The sequence below is a fragment of the Magnolia sinica genome, chromosome 12 (genome assembly GCF_029962835.1).
Source record: "Magnolia sinica isolate HGM2019 chromosome 12, MsV1, whole genome shotgun sequence".
Classification (NCBI taxonomy): Eukaryota; Viridiplantae; Streptophyta; class Magnoliopsida; order Magnoliales; family Magnoliaceae; genus Magnolia; species Magnolia sinica.
Window position 1 is genome coordinate 17,847,295 of NC_080584.1, and position 16,461 is coordinate 17,863,755.

At 41.5% G+C, this 16,461-nt stretch overlaps 1 protein-coding gene across 1 annotated transcript in view; it reads right to left on the reverse strand.

Annotated features, from left to right (window-relative positions):
* The window catches only part of LOC131221042 (exocyst complex component SEC8), a 96,071-nt gene that overhangs the window by 73,734 nt on the left and 5,876 nt on the right, over positions 1-16,461 (reverse strand). The window contains exons 2-3 of the mRNA XM_058216125.1: positions 14,628-14,840; positions 3,818-3,991 (exon numbers count right to left, since the gene is read on the reverse strand). Of these exons, the coding sequence (XP_058072108.1) occupies positions 3,818-3,991; positions 14,628-14,840 (387 nt within the window). The remainder of the gene's footprint in view (positions 1-3,817; positions 3,992-14,627; positions 14,841-16,461) is intronic.

Sequence of the window (16,461 nt, forward strand, 5' to 3'; positions counted from 1 at the left end):
GAGGTCTAGATATATCATGTCATTGAGGAGGACGCAAACCTCATTGTCATGGTGGGTGTCCTGCATAGAGATGGCCCTATTACTCAAATCTGGATATGGGAAGACTTCTCTGTCTTCGGAGTTGAGGATGCATGGCTTTTTATTTGGGGGGTACCGTTGTTGGAGTTCTGGTTTCCTGAATTCTTCCAAGCAACCGTGTCTTGTCCGGGAGATGTAATCGAGATCGAGATTGTAACAGTAAAGGGGGAGGAGTTGGTGGTGATCAGGGCTCGAATTCACAGGAGAAAAGACACGGTCGTCCCATCTTCAATGTCGGTTTTGATCGGAGATAGGAGAATTTCAATGTGGGTGCAGAAGGAATCTATTAGCCCTACACCAATGCAGTGGTGATGCAGGAGCATCTTGGTGTAATTCCAAAGATACACCATATCTCCATGCTGGGGTGGGGTGGCCCACGAGGTGGGGTTTGTGAGATGCAGAATGGCCACGAGGTGAGGCACAATGTAGGACCATGCGATTCAGGGACCCGTGCGAAGTAAGGGTTACCCACAAGGAGGTCTCGCCTAAGTTTGCCTAGGAGGGCCTGCATACAAGGATAAATTGGTCCTTCCCCATCAGCTCTGGAGCTTTTGGTGTGTTGACCGATTATCCACTATCAAAATGGTATCAAAGTGGGAGCCCAGTTTTCGAGTCTCCTCACCGGCATAGGTGGATGATGCGGGGGCATCTTGGTGTGATTCCAAGGATGCACCATATCTCCCACTGAGGTGGGGTCTGTGAGATACATAATGGCCACGAGGTGGGCCCACTGTGGGACCTTGCGATTTAAGGACCCACTTGAAGCGGGGGTTGCCCATGAGGTCTCGCCTAGGTTTGCCTGGGAGGGCCTGCATATAGAGAGATAAATCAGTCATTACCCATCGGCTTTGGAGTTTTTGGTATGTTGGTCGATTGTCCGTTGTCGGGTGGGGAGGTCTTTAGCAAGATCGAGAGAGAATCCTCATGCCAGAATCTCTCCACGAATGGCAAGAAGGGGAAGTGTGCGGGATAGATGTTCTGCTAGAGCACTGATGCTAGGAGACAAGGATTGGCTGGAAGGAGGTAGTTGGCCGGGGAGAGGAAGCAATAGCAACATGTGGAGAGGGTTGTGCCGAGGGAGTTATGGGGGAGACATTCCGCCCTGAACTACCCTTCGGTGCTAGGGTCGAGATTCAAACCTAATCCTAGCCTGCCACCTGGTGTCAAAGCAACGAAATAAGCGGTGCATTGGAGTTCAGGTCAGGACAGGTCTCTACAGGAGATTGTATCCGCCTCTCCTAGGGATTTGAATTCGAAATTTGAATCGGGGGAGGCAGCGGGTGTCAACAGGTGGTCGCGCAAATCAAGAGGGCCGTCGGATGTGGGACACGTGGTGCAAGAAAGTGTGATTTTGTGGGACAGATATCGGAGGTGCATTTCTAGCTCATGCGTTGGCCACGTGTGTCTCGAGCACGGGAATCCTTTTCTCCGCACAAGATTTTTCCAATGTCACGTGCAATGGTTCAAATGGGGTTTTGTTTTTAAAATCAAACCTTTTAGGGCATTTGAAAGCAAGTTTCAATTTTTTCGATCCTGGATATGATTCATCGGGAAAGCATCTGGGCCTTTAACCTCTCAATCCAACCTCAACTCAGGCTCTAGGAAATCGGATGACAAAGGAACCCTACAACTTCATGTCAACATAGCGGGTGATGAAGATCGTGACATTATGGTTGCGAAGGAGGAGAGTCTGCCAATGAAGAAGGGGAAATGCAAATCGTTGTGGTGTGTACGGAAGAACTTCTAAAGGTGTCGCTAGTGGTTACCCCTCTGTGCTGAGAAAGTGCGAGTCGTGGTTGATCGAGATGATTTGTGCAATTCGATGATGATGAACGAGGGGGCAATGTAAGGTTACAAGAGACCAATCACGGAAGAACAGTTCCAGTGGGCCAAGGATATTTTGGTAAGAGGAGGTGGGATGGAGGGGTTTTTGTTTGGGGTTAGAACAAAACCGCCCAATAGCAGTAGGAACAACAAAGCTTTAGATCGAGGAAATCCCCCAAAGGCATGACAGAACTACAAAGTTTGGAATGCTCCATGGTGACCCTTCCCATGTTGCAGTTTTTGTGTGGTTGGTTTGTTACAGAAGGATCCTTACTATTGAGAATTTACAGAGAAGGGCCATGGTTCTCCCCAACTTTGTTTCATGTGTATGAATTGCGGGGAGTCGATCGACCACCAATTTATCCATTGTCCCTTCGCCAAAAAGGTGTGGAATCATTTCTTATCTCTATTTCATATGAATTGGGTGACGCCGACTTCGGTGGAAGATCTTCTTTGGGCTTGGCACGATAGTTGTGCTGGGAAGTGTGGTAAAGCAACTTGGGGATTGTTCATTACATCCGTATTTTGGGTTATTTGGGGGGCGAGAAATGGTCGTTGTTTTAGAAATGTTCCGGTGAGGGCGGAAGAGGTTATTTCGAGAGTGCAAGCTTCCTTAGAGGGCTAGGCACATTATGTTTAGGCCTTTACAGCCTTCCTTCAGTTGTTTTCTTTTTGTGGGTGTTGTATTCTTTGCTCGCTTCTTGCAAGTTTTTCTAATAAAGTGATTGCTAACTCTCAAAAAAATTTACAACATCAAAAGTTTTCTTAAATTTAGTATGATAGAAAGATTATAAAACAATAACTTGTTTAATAAAATTAATAATTAAGTGGTCAAGTGTTTCAAGTAAACACAATAAAACCATGGTGTATGTTGTTTGCAGATGACATAGTTTTGATTGACAAGACAAGAGGCCATACACGCAAAGTTAGATTTACATGGATGCTTTAGAATAAAATTAGTCGGACTAAACAGAGTATATGGAGCACAATTTTAGCAACAATGGGAGTGGAAATGAGGAATTAGTTAAGATTGTTGACTGAGAAGTTTCACAAAATGCCCACTTTTGATATATTGGGTCATTAATTCATGAAAGCAAAGAAATTGAGAAGGATATTGCCCATAGAATTCAAGCTAGGTGGAAGAAATGGAGGTGTGTTGTTGGCATTTTATGTGATCGTCGTGTACCACTAAAACTGAAAGGAAAATTTTATAGGATAGCTATAAGACCAGCCATGCTTTATGGAGCAGAACATTGGGTAATTAAGGAACAGCATGTTCATAGGATGAGTGTAGATGAAATGATGATGTTGAGATGGATGAGTAACAAGATGAGGAAGGATAGAATTAGAAACAAATGCACTTGAGGGAACTTTGGAGTAGCACCAATAGGTAATAAGATGAGGGAAAGTAGACTTAGAATCTAGATTGTTTGGTAATGTGCAATGGAGTCCAAGAATTGCACTGATTAGGAGTGAATTGGGAAAACTTGAGGTCTCTAAAAGGGCAAGGGGAAGACCCAAAAGGATGTGGGTGGAAGTAGTATGAAAAGATTTGACTACCTATGGTCTAAATAAAGTCATGACCCTTGATGGAGTGAATGGTGAAATAGGATTCATGTAGCAGACCCCAATTTGTTGGGAAAAGGCTTAAGAAGATGGTGATGACTGATGATGGTGGTGGTGGTGGTGGTGATCTTAGCCCTTCTAGCAGCAATTTGAGGTTGGCTTCAAATGGTAGATTGGCAAGGTTCCTACATCAATTTTGGAATCAGAGCTTCAATATAAATTCTCATGTGCCAATTGTTCAAACTTAAAAATTACACAACAAATTGTGTTAAAACTACTGGATGAACAGTGAATGCAAATGCATGCTTAACTCAGGATGCAAATAAAGCCAAGGTCATAAGAAACAAACCTTAGCTACGCTCTCAATTTGATCCAGAAGTGAGATTATGTGGCGCAATGTCACTGATCGATACCATAATTGATGCAATTGCTTATTGCGGGAGCCAAGAAGTTTCTTTGCCTCTGCTAAATCGACCTTCAGGACAGTGATGCTTTCAGCAGATTCACTAAATAACCGCAAGATCTGAAAGAAAATAAGAAAGCAGCAATAGAACATGAATGTCAAGTGTCACCAGTTACTTCTCATTTGAATATTGTCAGCACTTACCTTAACCCTATCAAGAGAAACTTAGATAGAATTTCTATCATATTATTATCAAAATTAGAAGTCCATTACCAGACCAAAACCAGAGATTTCCATGTTTGTCAACACATCTGTAGCAATTCTAGGGTCCAACATCATGAAACCAGTATAAAGCATGCTCCTAGAGCATTAGATGAGAACTCAGCACAATGCACCCTAAAGTGCAACAGGTCATAGATAAGGAAATCAAAAATCAGTTTTGAAGCATGGCTCGGCTGGGGAATGAACTCATTCTGACTGGATCCAAATCATTGTGCATGGTTCCCACTTCGCCAGAATATATTCATGTTTTAGGGGAATGAAATGGCGACCAGTGAAACCAACTTGGTTTTGAACCGGATTTGATTAGGAATTTAAATGAATATCATGGGAAAAAAGCAATATAAGTAATTCATACGGTCCCTTAATACTATAGATGTTCCATGATTGGCAGATGTCAGTGATAACCCTGGCATTGTGTTAAGTGTTCAATTTCCATAGTGTCCTAATGCAGGACATGAAAATTAAATATGATATGCAAGATCTCGGGCTTTAGATTATACTAATTCAGAAACAATCACATAAAATTCCATATCCCACATAAAAGTCCAAACCATTCAATTAAGGGTAATCTATGCAGGTCCAGGCCTACACATGTTAGGGCTGGATCTGTTAAAATTACAAACCAAACGATGCTCAAAGATAAGCAGTAATCATCCATACATGCACAGCAATCATTCCCTAATTCAAGGGATTCACCAATTTCAATTCAAAGAACCCTAGGGTGAGAAAAGGGGCAAACAAATTAAGGATAATGCAATCTAGGGTTAGGGTTTATGAAAAACTGGTATGAGAGGGTAAAATGAGAAGAAAACCTGAACCGGAAGACAGTTCCCACGCGCGAACAACAACAATGGCCCAGACGCACGTACGTGTGATCACAGCCACATGTGTGTGGGGCCCACTATTTAGAAAAAGGCCACCTTGGCCCCCGTCGGCCAAGGATGGACTCCAAAACCCCCAAATTTCAACTCGATCTGATGCACGGTTTATGCATGGTGCTCCGCAGAAGTTTCAGCCCTCCTGTAGGGCCAGATTCTGAAAATTTGTTGTAGAGAGAAAAACGGCTGCAACTATTGATGGATTTGTAGATGGAATGCTTGTACGAGAAGAGAAATATGGATGAAAGAAAGTGGGGGCAAATCGGGATAGATGTGGCTTCGCACAACGGTAGTTAGCCCTTCGAAGAAGGGAGGGCTTCGCACCCAATTAGGTTTTCATAACTCGGAAATGTGCAGGAAAACGCAGTAATTTTTATTCATCTTTATTGAATTAAAAGAACTACAAGGGGTGTCTATTTATAAGAAAACCCTATACCCCAAAACTCGCACCATGTGCGCAACCTATTACTTGGCGATGAAGTAAGCTAAAATAAAAACCAATTAAAGAAATATAAAGCGTTCATGATGTTCTAAATGATATAAATAAGCAAAACCTAAAGTATGAACTTAATTCGACTAGTAGGCCCTGATCATGAGATCCCATGATAGGCTTTACTTGATTATCGAGCCCACTCTAATGAACCAAAACTCCGTCTTCTAACTAGGATGCTCTCCCTGGATGTCATCATTGAGCCAGATCGACGATGGGGCCCTCCCTCTCCTTCCGTACGTGCGTAGGGGCGGCGTGCATACGCGTGTGCGCGTGATGTCCCCATCAAGTCCTTACTCATGCCTCAGTGGTATCCTAACAAGAGCTTCAACACGAGGTCATGGGTTTGAGTACCTATTGTGGTGTGAGTGTGTGGGGTGTAAGCACATGTGTAGAAAAAAAAAAAAAAAAAAAGTGCTCAATTTCCGAAATAGGGGCGCTCATGAAGTGGCACCATAATAGCAACATTTCCATAAATAAAAAAAAGCTAGTTACTATGGTGTAGATTATACAGTAAAGACAAATAAGGACTGATTTGCAGCCATGTGAGTGAGATAGATGGTAAACTGTTGTTTCGTTGTCTTCTTCAGAGAAGATGGGAATCATTTGCTAGTTTTGGGGCTTTTAACCCTAGTTTTGTTGAAGTTAATGAATTTTCTCTCGCGCTGGCATTTTAATTGTTGAAATTGATTGATTTGCTGGAAATCATGATTTAGAGCTTGGATTTTGTGCATAATTGCAGGAAAATTCAGTAAACTTGCTGTAAATTCAATTCAGGTGCTGGAATTAGTGTTTAATTACCTCCATTTACTCTTAATTTGATGGGGACATCACACGCACGCACTTGCACGCCGCCTTCCCCTACACACAAAGGAGGGCCCCACCATCGATCTGGATCGATAACGACGTCCAGGGAGGGCCCCCTAGCTAGAAGACGTAGTTTTGGTTCCTTGGAGTAGGCCCGATAATCAAGTAAAGCCCATCAAGGGGATCTCGTGATCAGAGCCCACTAGTCAGATTAAGTTCATATTTTAGGTTTTGCTTATTTATGTTATTTAGAACATCATGAACACTTTAGATTTCTTTGTTTAGTTTTTATTTAGTTTACTTCATCACCAAGTAATAGGTTGCGCACATGGCGCGAGTTTAGGGGTATAGGGTTTTCCCTATAAATAGGCATCCCTTATAGTTCTTTTGAATTCATTTAAGCTTAATAAAAATTCTTGCTTTATTTTTTTGCTCTCTTCGTGAGTTGTGGGAGAATTCAAGTGGGTGCGAAGCCCTCCCTTTTCGAATGGCTAACTACCGTGGTGCGAAGCCACATCTATCCCCATCCATCCCTACCCTCTCCCATCCATATCTCTCATCTTCTATCATCATCATTGCTTTGAATTTTTCAGCTTTTGCAGCCATTCATCCCCCTACAGTCAGTTTCCAGAATCTGGACCTGTAGGAGGGCTGAAACTTCGACGAAACACCACACCGCGACCGTACGCCGGATCGTCGTCAAACTTGGAGGGATTGGAGGCCTCCCCTGGCCGACCAAGGCCTAGGTGTCAATTCAGGAAGGCGGGTTTCCATCACACGTGCGGCTAGCCCACCTGCGCACGTGCGTCAGCCCCGGGTCACCGTCTGCACGCGGGAGCTTTCTTTGGGTCAGGTTTTCCTCTTGGTTTCCTCTTTTCATTCCTATTTCATAAACCCTAACCCTAGCTTGCATTAGCCCTAATTTATTTGCCCCCTTTTCTCACCCTAGGGTTCCTTGAATTGAACTTGGGGAATCCCTTGGATTAAGGGCTGATTACTGTGCATGTGTGGATGATTTCTATTTTCCTTTGAGCATCGTTTGGTCTATAATTTTACCGATCTAGTCATAGATTGTGTAGGCCTAAACCCATGCAGATTCCCCTTAATTGAATGTTTGGACTTTTGTGTGGGACGAGGAATTTTTGTGTAATTGTTTCTGAACTAACGTGATCTTAAGCCTGAAATCTCGCACGTCATGTTTAAATTTCATGTCCTACATCATAATTACTTCCATTTACCTCCATTTATTCTCATCCAAGCGGCCCCTAAGAATGAGAATCATTTTTTGGAATTCGTTAGTATTGTTGTTTCTTTAAAGGACAGCATGGAAACCCACTAATTGGTAACTGCCAATTTTAGAGAAAGCCTTCCATTCAAAATGACAATCCTATGCCAAATCTTGCGTTAAGAGAAGATGGGTTCAAAGAGCGAGAATCAAAAAAGGATGGGTCGTGGTGGTATCCCAATCGCCGCTGCTACCACATAGTGTGACAAAGGCCTTATGTACCCTACACTCGCCGAAACCGATGCGAGAGCATATTCCCTTATCTAAGCTTCCTCCCTATTCATTCACTCCCCCCATCGTACATGGTTCAGCCATGAAATGATTGAGAACTACAACACGGTCGGAAGCAAGGGAATGAAAGGGTACTTTGAATTACCCTCCCCACGATTATGGCTCTATTGTCTTGGGGAGCTCTAAAAATTGCAAACCTAGTACGTCTAGATTCTCGTAAAGAAATAGAAAAAACTAAAAAAAGAGCGAGTTTTTGAAAAGGGAGGATTTCAAAAAGATTTTGAAACCATTTCCAAGCCTAGTAGTCCTAATAAAGTGGAAGAATTTGATGAGTAAGCTGGTAGCCCGCATTGGTAGGACAATCGATCCATCCCGGATTTGGGAATTTCCAAAGGTAATCCAGCGCTTTAATGGAAATTCTGAGTATGAAAACGGAAGGTTCCTAATATTTTTATATTGATAAGTGTATGCTGATCTTAATATAAGTCACACTTATTTATTTTCAAAAATAAATTTTCTAATTATAAAAAAATAATTTAAAAATATTTTTTAAAATAAATGCACTGTACATTACAAGGCAGATTTAATGCAACTAAATTAATACATTCAATGTGCTAATAAATTGTATAAATTATAAAAATATGAGCGATTTTTTATTTATTATTTAAATATTTATTTTAAAAATAATTAGATTTTATGAAAATATTTGATCATATTATTTGTTGTTCCCAAATTATGTGAACTGATTTTGGATATAATTGCATCCATATGCAAACAATGAATAGTTTAGGACCTACATAAAGGAAACTTATTGTGTACTTGTTTTTTGTGATCTTTTAAGTTTTGTGTGTAATAATGCCTTTTTTAACATCCACTGAATTTCATTGAAAAATTCGATCAATTTCCCAATGTTTCCCAAAAATAGCGTTACATTTTGCGACACATGGAATATTTCCCATATGATATTGATATGTTTTTGTATCCCAGGTGTGCAATACATGGGTCAATACCAATATTTAAATCACTACTCAGGTGGACCATAGTACATGAATTTAGAGGTGTTAGGCAGATTTTACACTACTCAAGTGGACCATCGTACATGAATTTAGAGGTGTTAGGCAGATTTTACACTACTCAGGTGGACCATAGTACATGAATTTAGAGGTGTTAGGCAGATTTTACATTGTTTCCAATGGTGATAGCCACATCAGCTTGGGATCACTATGATGTTCGAGATCAAGACCTAACAAGGGGGTGGGGAACCTAATGGACGAGCTGGGTCTCATCCGTATGAGGTCATCCATCCATGTCAGCAAACACTCATGCCCCCATGGGAGAATGCATAGTCAGACGAGGTTTTTAACCTATAGAGAGGAGGTTGTTTCCCTTTTATTTCTCCAATTTTTCATAATTGTCTCTTAAGTTTGGGTAAGGAAATGAAAAGAGGACAATTTCCTTGAAATTAGGCTCAAAATGAAAACTAAGTACCAAGGAATTTGTAAAATCAAACAAGGAAAATTATCCTTCCAAGAGGGGCTAAGCTAGTTGTCCAATGAAGATCCTCTCATGGCATGTCAGGGGCCTGGGGTGCAAGGATAAACGGATGCAAGTCAAGGACGTTTATCAGAAGATGAAGGTTCAGTTGCTTTCTTTTCAGGAATGAAGTTGCAGTCATTCGACAGTAAGATGCTGGACTCAATTTTGGGGGTTAAACATAAGGATTGGATTGTGTTGGATGTGATTGGTTATGTTGGAGGAACTATTGTAGCTTGGAACAAGAACATATGGAGCAAGGAAGAATGTTGGGTTAGTCCATTCACTGTTATAGACGTTCTTAAGGAAATTGCATCAGGATTCTGATGGATGTTTACATTGGATTATGGGCTGTGTCAGGTTGTCCGAAGATCGTTATTGTGGGAAGAATTAGATTCCATCCGGGAGAGGTGATCAATGCCATGGTGTGTGGGTAGTGACTCCAATGTCATCAAGATGTCTTTCGTGAAGTTGAATGGGAGCCACATTACTAGCAACATGAGAGACTTTTCAGAATAAGTTCAACGGAATGATATGGTAGATCTTCTGATGGAGGGCCCTTCCTTCACTTGGACAAATGGTCAAGAAAGACCTACTATTTCTCTGTCTTGATAGGTTTTTTGGTTTCTGTGGAGTGGATTGAAAAGTTTCCTCCAAGCAGATCGGTTTATCTAGACCAGTCTCAGATCACGGACTGGTACTTCTGGAATACGAGGTTGAGAATTGCGGCCTGCGACCTTTCTGGTTTGAGGTGGTTGGAGGTGGAGAGCTTCTTCAAGTTGGTTCAGGATTGGTGGGTCTCCTTCTAGGCGGAAGGATGTGTTGGTTTTAGATTGAGCCAAAAGTTAAAAATCTTGAAAGGAAAGCTAAAGGAATGGAAGAAGGAGCTCCTAGGGAGTCAGGCGGCAGAGACAAATATTATCCTTAAAGAACTCCAGGAGTTAGAAATAAAGGAGGAAGGGGGTATGATATCAAAAGATGAGAAAGCTAGGAGAATGGAGTTCGATTGTCCAATTCTACATTGTTGTGAATGGCAAGCGGGTGGAAGAGAAATCACAAATCTACAAAGTTCGATTGTCCAATTCTGCAAGGATCTACTCACAAATGATGGGTGGAAATGGCCTCTTTCAAGACAACTTAGAGTTCAAAAGTTTATTTGCCTTTCAAGCCAACTCCCTTGAGAGGCCGATCACAAAAGAGGTGAAAACTGTTCTGGATTCCCTTGAAGGGGATAAGGCTCCTGGGCCAGGTCGCTTCCCGATGGTTTTCTATCAAGTGTTCTGGAATGAAGTCAAAAGTGACATTGTAAACTTTGTATCGGAGTTCTTCGAAAGGAGTTGTCTGTCGAGGGAGATGGGGGCATCCTTTATTACAGTTATTTTGAAGGTAGGAGCAAAGATTTTGAAAGATTTTTTACCAATAAGCCTTTTAGGGGGCCCTACAAAATCATTGCAAAGGTCCTTCTAGATTTTGAGGCGTTCTTTCAAGCATTGTACCATAAATCAAGGTGCTTTTGTACCTAGTAGACAGATATTGGATAGTGCGCCACTAGTGCAAGAATGTATAGACTCGAGACACAGGGATGGCAAGGCAGGGGTGGTTTGTAAGTTAGGAATTGAGAAGGCTTATGACCAAGTCGATTGGAGATTTCTAGATTACATGTTGGACAAGATTAGTTGCAGTTGGAAATGGAGAAGCTGGATTAAGGAATGTGTGTGTTTGGCTTCCTTTTTGATACTAGTCAATGGCTCTCCAAAAGGATTCTTCAAGGCCTCTAGGGGTTGCGCCAAGGAGATCTGATCTCCCCGTTCTTGTTTGTGGTTGTGGCCAAGGCACTTAGCAAACTGCTTAAAAGAGGTGAAGAAATTGGTCTGATTTGGAGGTTCAAGGTTGTCGTAGTAGGAAACCTGATATCCAATCTTTAGTTCACGGATGATACCATCCTTTCTTTGCAAAGCGAGGGTCACAAAGGTGGACAATTTGCAGAAATTTGTGAAATGTTTTCGAATTATTTCAGGCCTGAAGGTGAATTCCACGAAATGTGAAATGCTTGGTGTTTAAATGCCCGAAGAGGAAGTGCGTAGCTTAGCAGAGACTGTTGGTTGTGGAGTTGGGTCTTTTCCTTCGACTTAGCTTGGCTTGCCCATTATAATAAGCCCTCGAGAAATCTCTGGGACAAGGTGGTTGAAAGAAATGAAAGGAAGTTCTCTAAATGGAAGAGCTACCACTTGTCGTTGGGAGGTCGCTTGACATTGATAAAGATGGCTTTCTCAAATATGCCTCTTTAGTCTATGTCTCTGTTTAAATGCCCTCGATCTGTGTTGGATAAGCTAGAAGAGCTTATGTGAGACTTCTTATGGAGCAGTGTAGAGGAGAGAAAAAAAATTCAAAATGGGGAGTGTTCTGGATTCCATGAATCAAGCACTGTTAGGGAAGTTGATGTGGCAGTTTGCTATAGAGGAAGGTAGAATCTAGAGAGAAGTGACAACTGGTAAATACAAGACTTGTCAGGGGGGATGGTGGATCAAGGATTTGTCACAATATGGAGATTTTGGATTGTGGAGGGCTATTCTCTTGGTAGCCCCTAAGTTTAAGGAAGGAATGTCATTTTCTATGGAATATGGTAGCCACATCCATTTTTTGAAAGATTTGTGGTTAGGCAGTTGTGCGTTAAAGGAGGTATTCCCTAGGTTAGCCATTATTGTGCCAGAGAGGAATATTTCAATTGCACATTATGATTCCTAGATCGGTGATGAGGTGGTGTGGGCACCTCCTTGATGGAGGGGTCTTCGTAATGACAACGAAGTAGATTTCATTCACCTTTTGGAAAGCCTTAAGCTTGTCGTGCCAAGGCTAACACGGTGGAAGATTCAATGGCGTGGCATACTCATAGTTCGGGGAGGTTTTCAATCCGATCATTCTACAGTATACTTAGCCAATCCTCTTTAGTTGACCATCAAAACTATTGGTTTTGGAAATGTTCTGAAATTATTTCAAGCCCCGAGGTGAATTCCACGAAATGTGGAATGATTGGTGTTCAGATGCCCGATGAGGAAGTGCATAGCTTAGATGAGACTTTATGTTGTGGAGTTGGGTGTTTTCCTTCAACTTAGCCTGCCTTTTCCATTAATAAGCCCACAAGTCATCTTTCGGACAAGGTAGCTGAAAGAATTGAAAGGAAGCTCTCTCGATGGAAGAGCTACTATTTTTCGTTGGGAGGTTGCTTGACGCTGATAAAGGCAGTTTTCTCAAATGTGCCTCTTTATTTTATGTCTCTGTTTAAATGCCATCAATCCGTGTTGGATAAGCTAGAAAAGCTTAGGCGAGACTTCTTATGGAGTAGTGCGGAGAAGAAAATGAAATTCCACCTCCCGAGATGGGAGGAGGTGTGCAAGACGATTTCAAAAGAGGGACGAGGGGAGCAGGGTCGAGGGTTTTGGATTCCGTGAATCAAGCAATGTTAAGGAAGTTGATGTGGCAATTTGCTACAGAGGGAGGTAGAATCTAGAGAGAAGCGACGGCTATTAAATGCAAGACTTATCGAGGGGGGGGGGGGGGGGGGGTCACAATACAAAGCTTCTGGATTGTGGAGGGCTATTCTCTCGATAGCCCCCAAGTTTAAGGAAGGAGCATCATTTTCTGTGGGATTGGTAGTCACATCCATTTTTTGGAAGATATGTGGTTAAGTGGTTGTGCGTTAAAGGAGGTATTCCCCAGGTTAGCCATTATAAAGCTAGAGGGGAATATTTCAATTGCTCTTTGTTATTCCTAGATCGGTGATGAGGTGGTGTGGACGCCTCCTTGCCAGATGGGTCCTCATGATGAGGAAGTAGTTGATTTCATCAGCCTTCCAGAAAGCCTTAAGTCTGTCATGCCAAGGTTGTTGGTGGAAGATTCAGTGGTGTGGTGTGCTAATAGTTCAGGGATGTTTTTGGTCCGGTCCTTCTACAATATACTCATTCAATCCTCTTTGGTCGACCTTCAGAACTAAGGTGCTCACTATGGATAATCTCATTAAGAGCTCCCTAACATATGTGTTGTGTGTATGAGGGATGTTGAATCGGTGGATCACTTATTCCTTCATTGTCCGTTTGTGAGGAAGATTTTGGAGTGTCTCTTATGGACCCTCAATATCCATTGGGTGGTGCAGGATTGATGCTAGACTTCTTGGCCACGTGACATGAGGGCAAAGTGGATAAAGATGGGAAGGTGGTGTGGCAGTTGGTGGTTGTGGCTACATCATGGGCAGTGTTTTAAATAGCGGTAGCGTGATGCGTAGCTCTCAGCCCTCTATAGCGTGTAGCGTAAATACGTAGCGTGTAGTGTAAGCTACATGATACTTCTATTTTTTTAATTTAAAAGTAGGATAAATATAATAAATAGTGAAATTTTTTTTATATATATATAAATGCCTAAAAGATGATTCATTTTATCAATTCTAAGCATGTTCAAAAAAGTTATTAGTTATCATTTATCAAAAGCCAATCCACATATATAAGCCAAATCAAATAATTATCACATCAACAACTTTCTAAGCAAACCACTTTAATTAATAATGTCTAATTGAAACCACAAATCACAATTATGAAAAGAAATAAAAATCTCATAGGTTAAAAGTATCAAGTATAATATAAGTGTCACATTCCTCAACATTAAAAACAAAGAAAATGTGAAAAAAAAAAAATTAGCAAAAAAATACATTGTAGCTTACGCTACAGACGCTACGCGCTACGTAGCTGTAACGTATGGATTTACGCTATTTGGGACGCTACGTAGCGCTACGGCCACGCTACGCTACGTAGCGTACGCTACCGCTACGCTACGGGCGCTATTTGAAACACTGATCATGGGCTATATGGGGCGAGAGGAACAATCGCTGCTTTGAGAACAGATTTGGGCCTATGGGGATGGTAGTTGGCAAGATTGTCTCTTGGGTAGTCGAGTAGGCATTCCGATTTAGTGATTTGGACACTTGTAATCTTATTGCCCTCGTGGGCCTGTAAATGCTTTGTATTCTTTTCTGCCTTTGTTTCCTAAGGCAGCTTTTCAATAAAATTTCTTACATTTCAAAAAAGAATAGTGTTTCCACAAAAATGTCGTTTCCTCAATTCATGTTTCAACAAATCTAAGCATGCCCTAAATGGAATGTACAGCAATCACACATTTCAAATCTTTTCTGTGATCAGCCAACTTCATCTCCCAAATGCAAGAAACAAGAGAGAATAGAAACTCAATGAAAGTATAACATACCTGGGAATAATTTTGAATTGCTTTGTTGAAACCACCATGATATGCGTGCACAACTTCATCCACAACATCCTCAATAATATCACTCTGCTCCTTCAAAAATTGGACTTCACCTTCACGATCCTTCGATGTTAGAATATGGACAACGTGAGGCAAGGAATCAAAACGTGCAGCTGTCCAGCTTTCATCTATTTTTGACAGCTCTTCTCTCAGGAACTGCACAAACCAGCAGGAAAAAAAAAAAAAAAAATTCTTACAAATTGAGGGTAGAAGAAAAGTTTTAATTTTCTAACATTACCAACTACTGGCTGGTTCTAAATTTAAGAGTTCAAAACTCGGTACTCTGGAGTTCCCTTATCTAAGTATACAAGAGTTTTTTTAAGTATCCAGTAGTCAATTAGTCATAGCATAACATATCCATGCAATAGTAATATCATTACAGCAAAGGCAGGATCAACTATGCAAAGGACTTCAAATCCAAAAATATCTCATGCTTAAGTCAATTTTTTCCTGCAGAATTCAGATAAGGCAGAAAATTTTTTAAATAAATCAGACAATGAGAAATCGTTCCACCTGGAGAATAACCACCAACCAGCCCTGAGACACAGAACTACCCACTCTAATCCCCCAAATACATTTCAACCACCTAACATTTTTAACTTTTGGCTTGACAACACAACCAGCAACTATGACATCATCATCTGAGCCTAATCCCAATTAATTGGGGTTGGCGATTATGCCTTGTTATTTAAATTTCTGTGGTACCTCTTTTTCCAAATTTACAATAAAACTTCTCAAAGAGATCCTCAATTAAGGCTTTTAAGGTTTTCCCCTTTTGCCACACTTCCACTCTTGGAACAACTCAGGAATGGAACGAGGCATTGCACAAGCCATATGAAAAATCCAAGAATCCCCATCAAATTTCACTAGAAAATACAATGTAAAAGTAGGTGATCAACAGATTCTCCATTCCTCGAACACAAGGAAATTTTGTTAATTATAGACAGAGACAGCTCCCTATGCCTGAGAAGATCAACAATTAGCACGTTGTCTTTGCCAACCCCTATGCCTGAGATGATCAATAGCTAGCACCTTGCCTTTACAAACCGCCCGCCCAATTCCCCGTAACTCTGGGAGGTCCCTGATACCTTCTAAAGCACAGTGCGCAAACAAAATCCAAAAATTTTATGTTCCGCAAGATTCTGTCTAAAGCACGGTGTGCATACCAGTCTTTCCCCAATCGTACCATATGTCACTGAGAAATCATTGCCCCTCTTTGAGACTCAATAGAATACATAGGGGAGCTCCTGACAGATAGGCCTGTTGTGACTTATCTTACCAAAATTGATATGGATCCAATCCCAGCATCAAAATAATTTCCTTTTGGGAAATCTCTTTATCCTCAAAAACTGCTTTCCACATACTAGATGCTCTATATTGCAAAGCCTCTCCAGTAAAGCACCCTCCCTCCCCCACCCAGTATTTGGAGATCACTACTTCCTTCCAAAACCCAACCACTTCATTCCCAAACCTGCATAGCAACTACAAAGGAGAGCCTCCAAAAGGCTAAAAGGAGCAATCTACATCAACCTTAAGATTAGAAGAAGCCCATTCCTACCCATCTAGTTTTGCTCACTCAAACACCTTATAGGCTGACCCGCTTTTATCCCTAAAGCACTGATTGTTTCTTTCACCCCATAGAGCCCACAGATTTCGATTGTACATGGCATCACCCATGGAATATTAAAAACTCCGAAGAACCTTCCCCACATATAGACCTAGCGAATGGGCACTGGATAAATAAGTGATTACCAATTCTGCATTGCCTTTGACACAT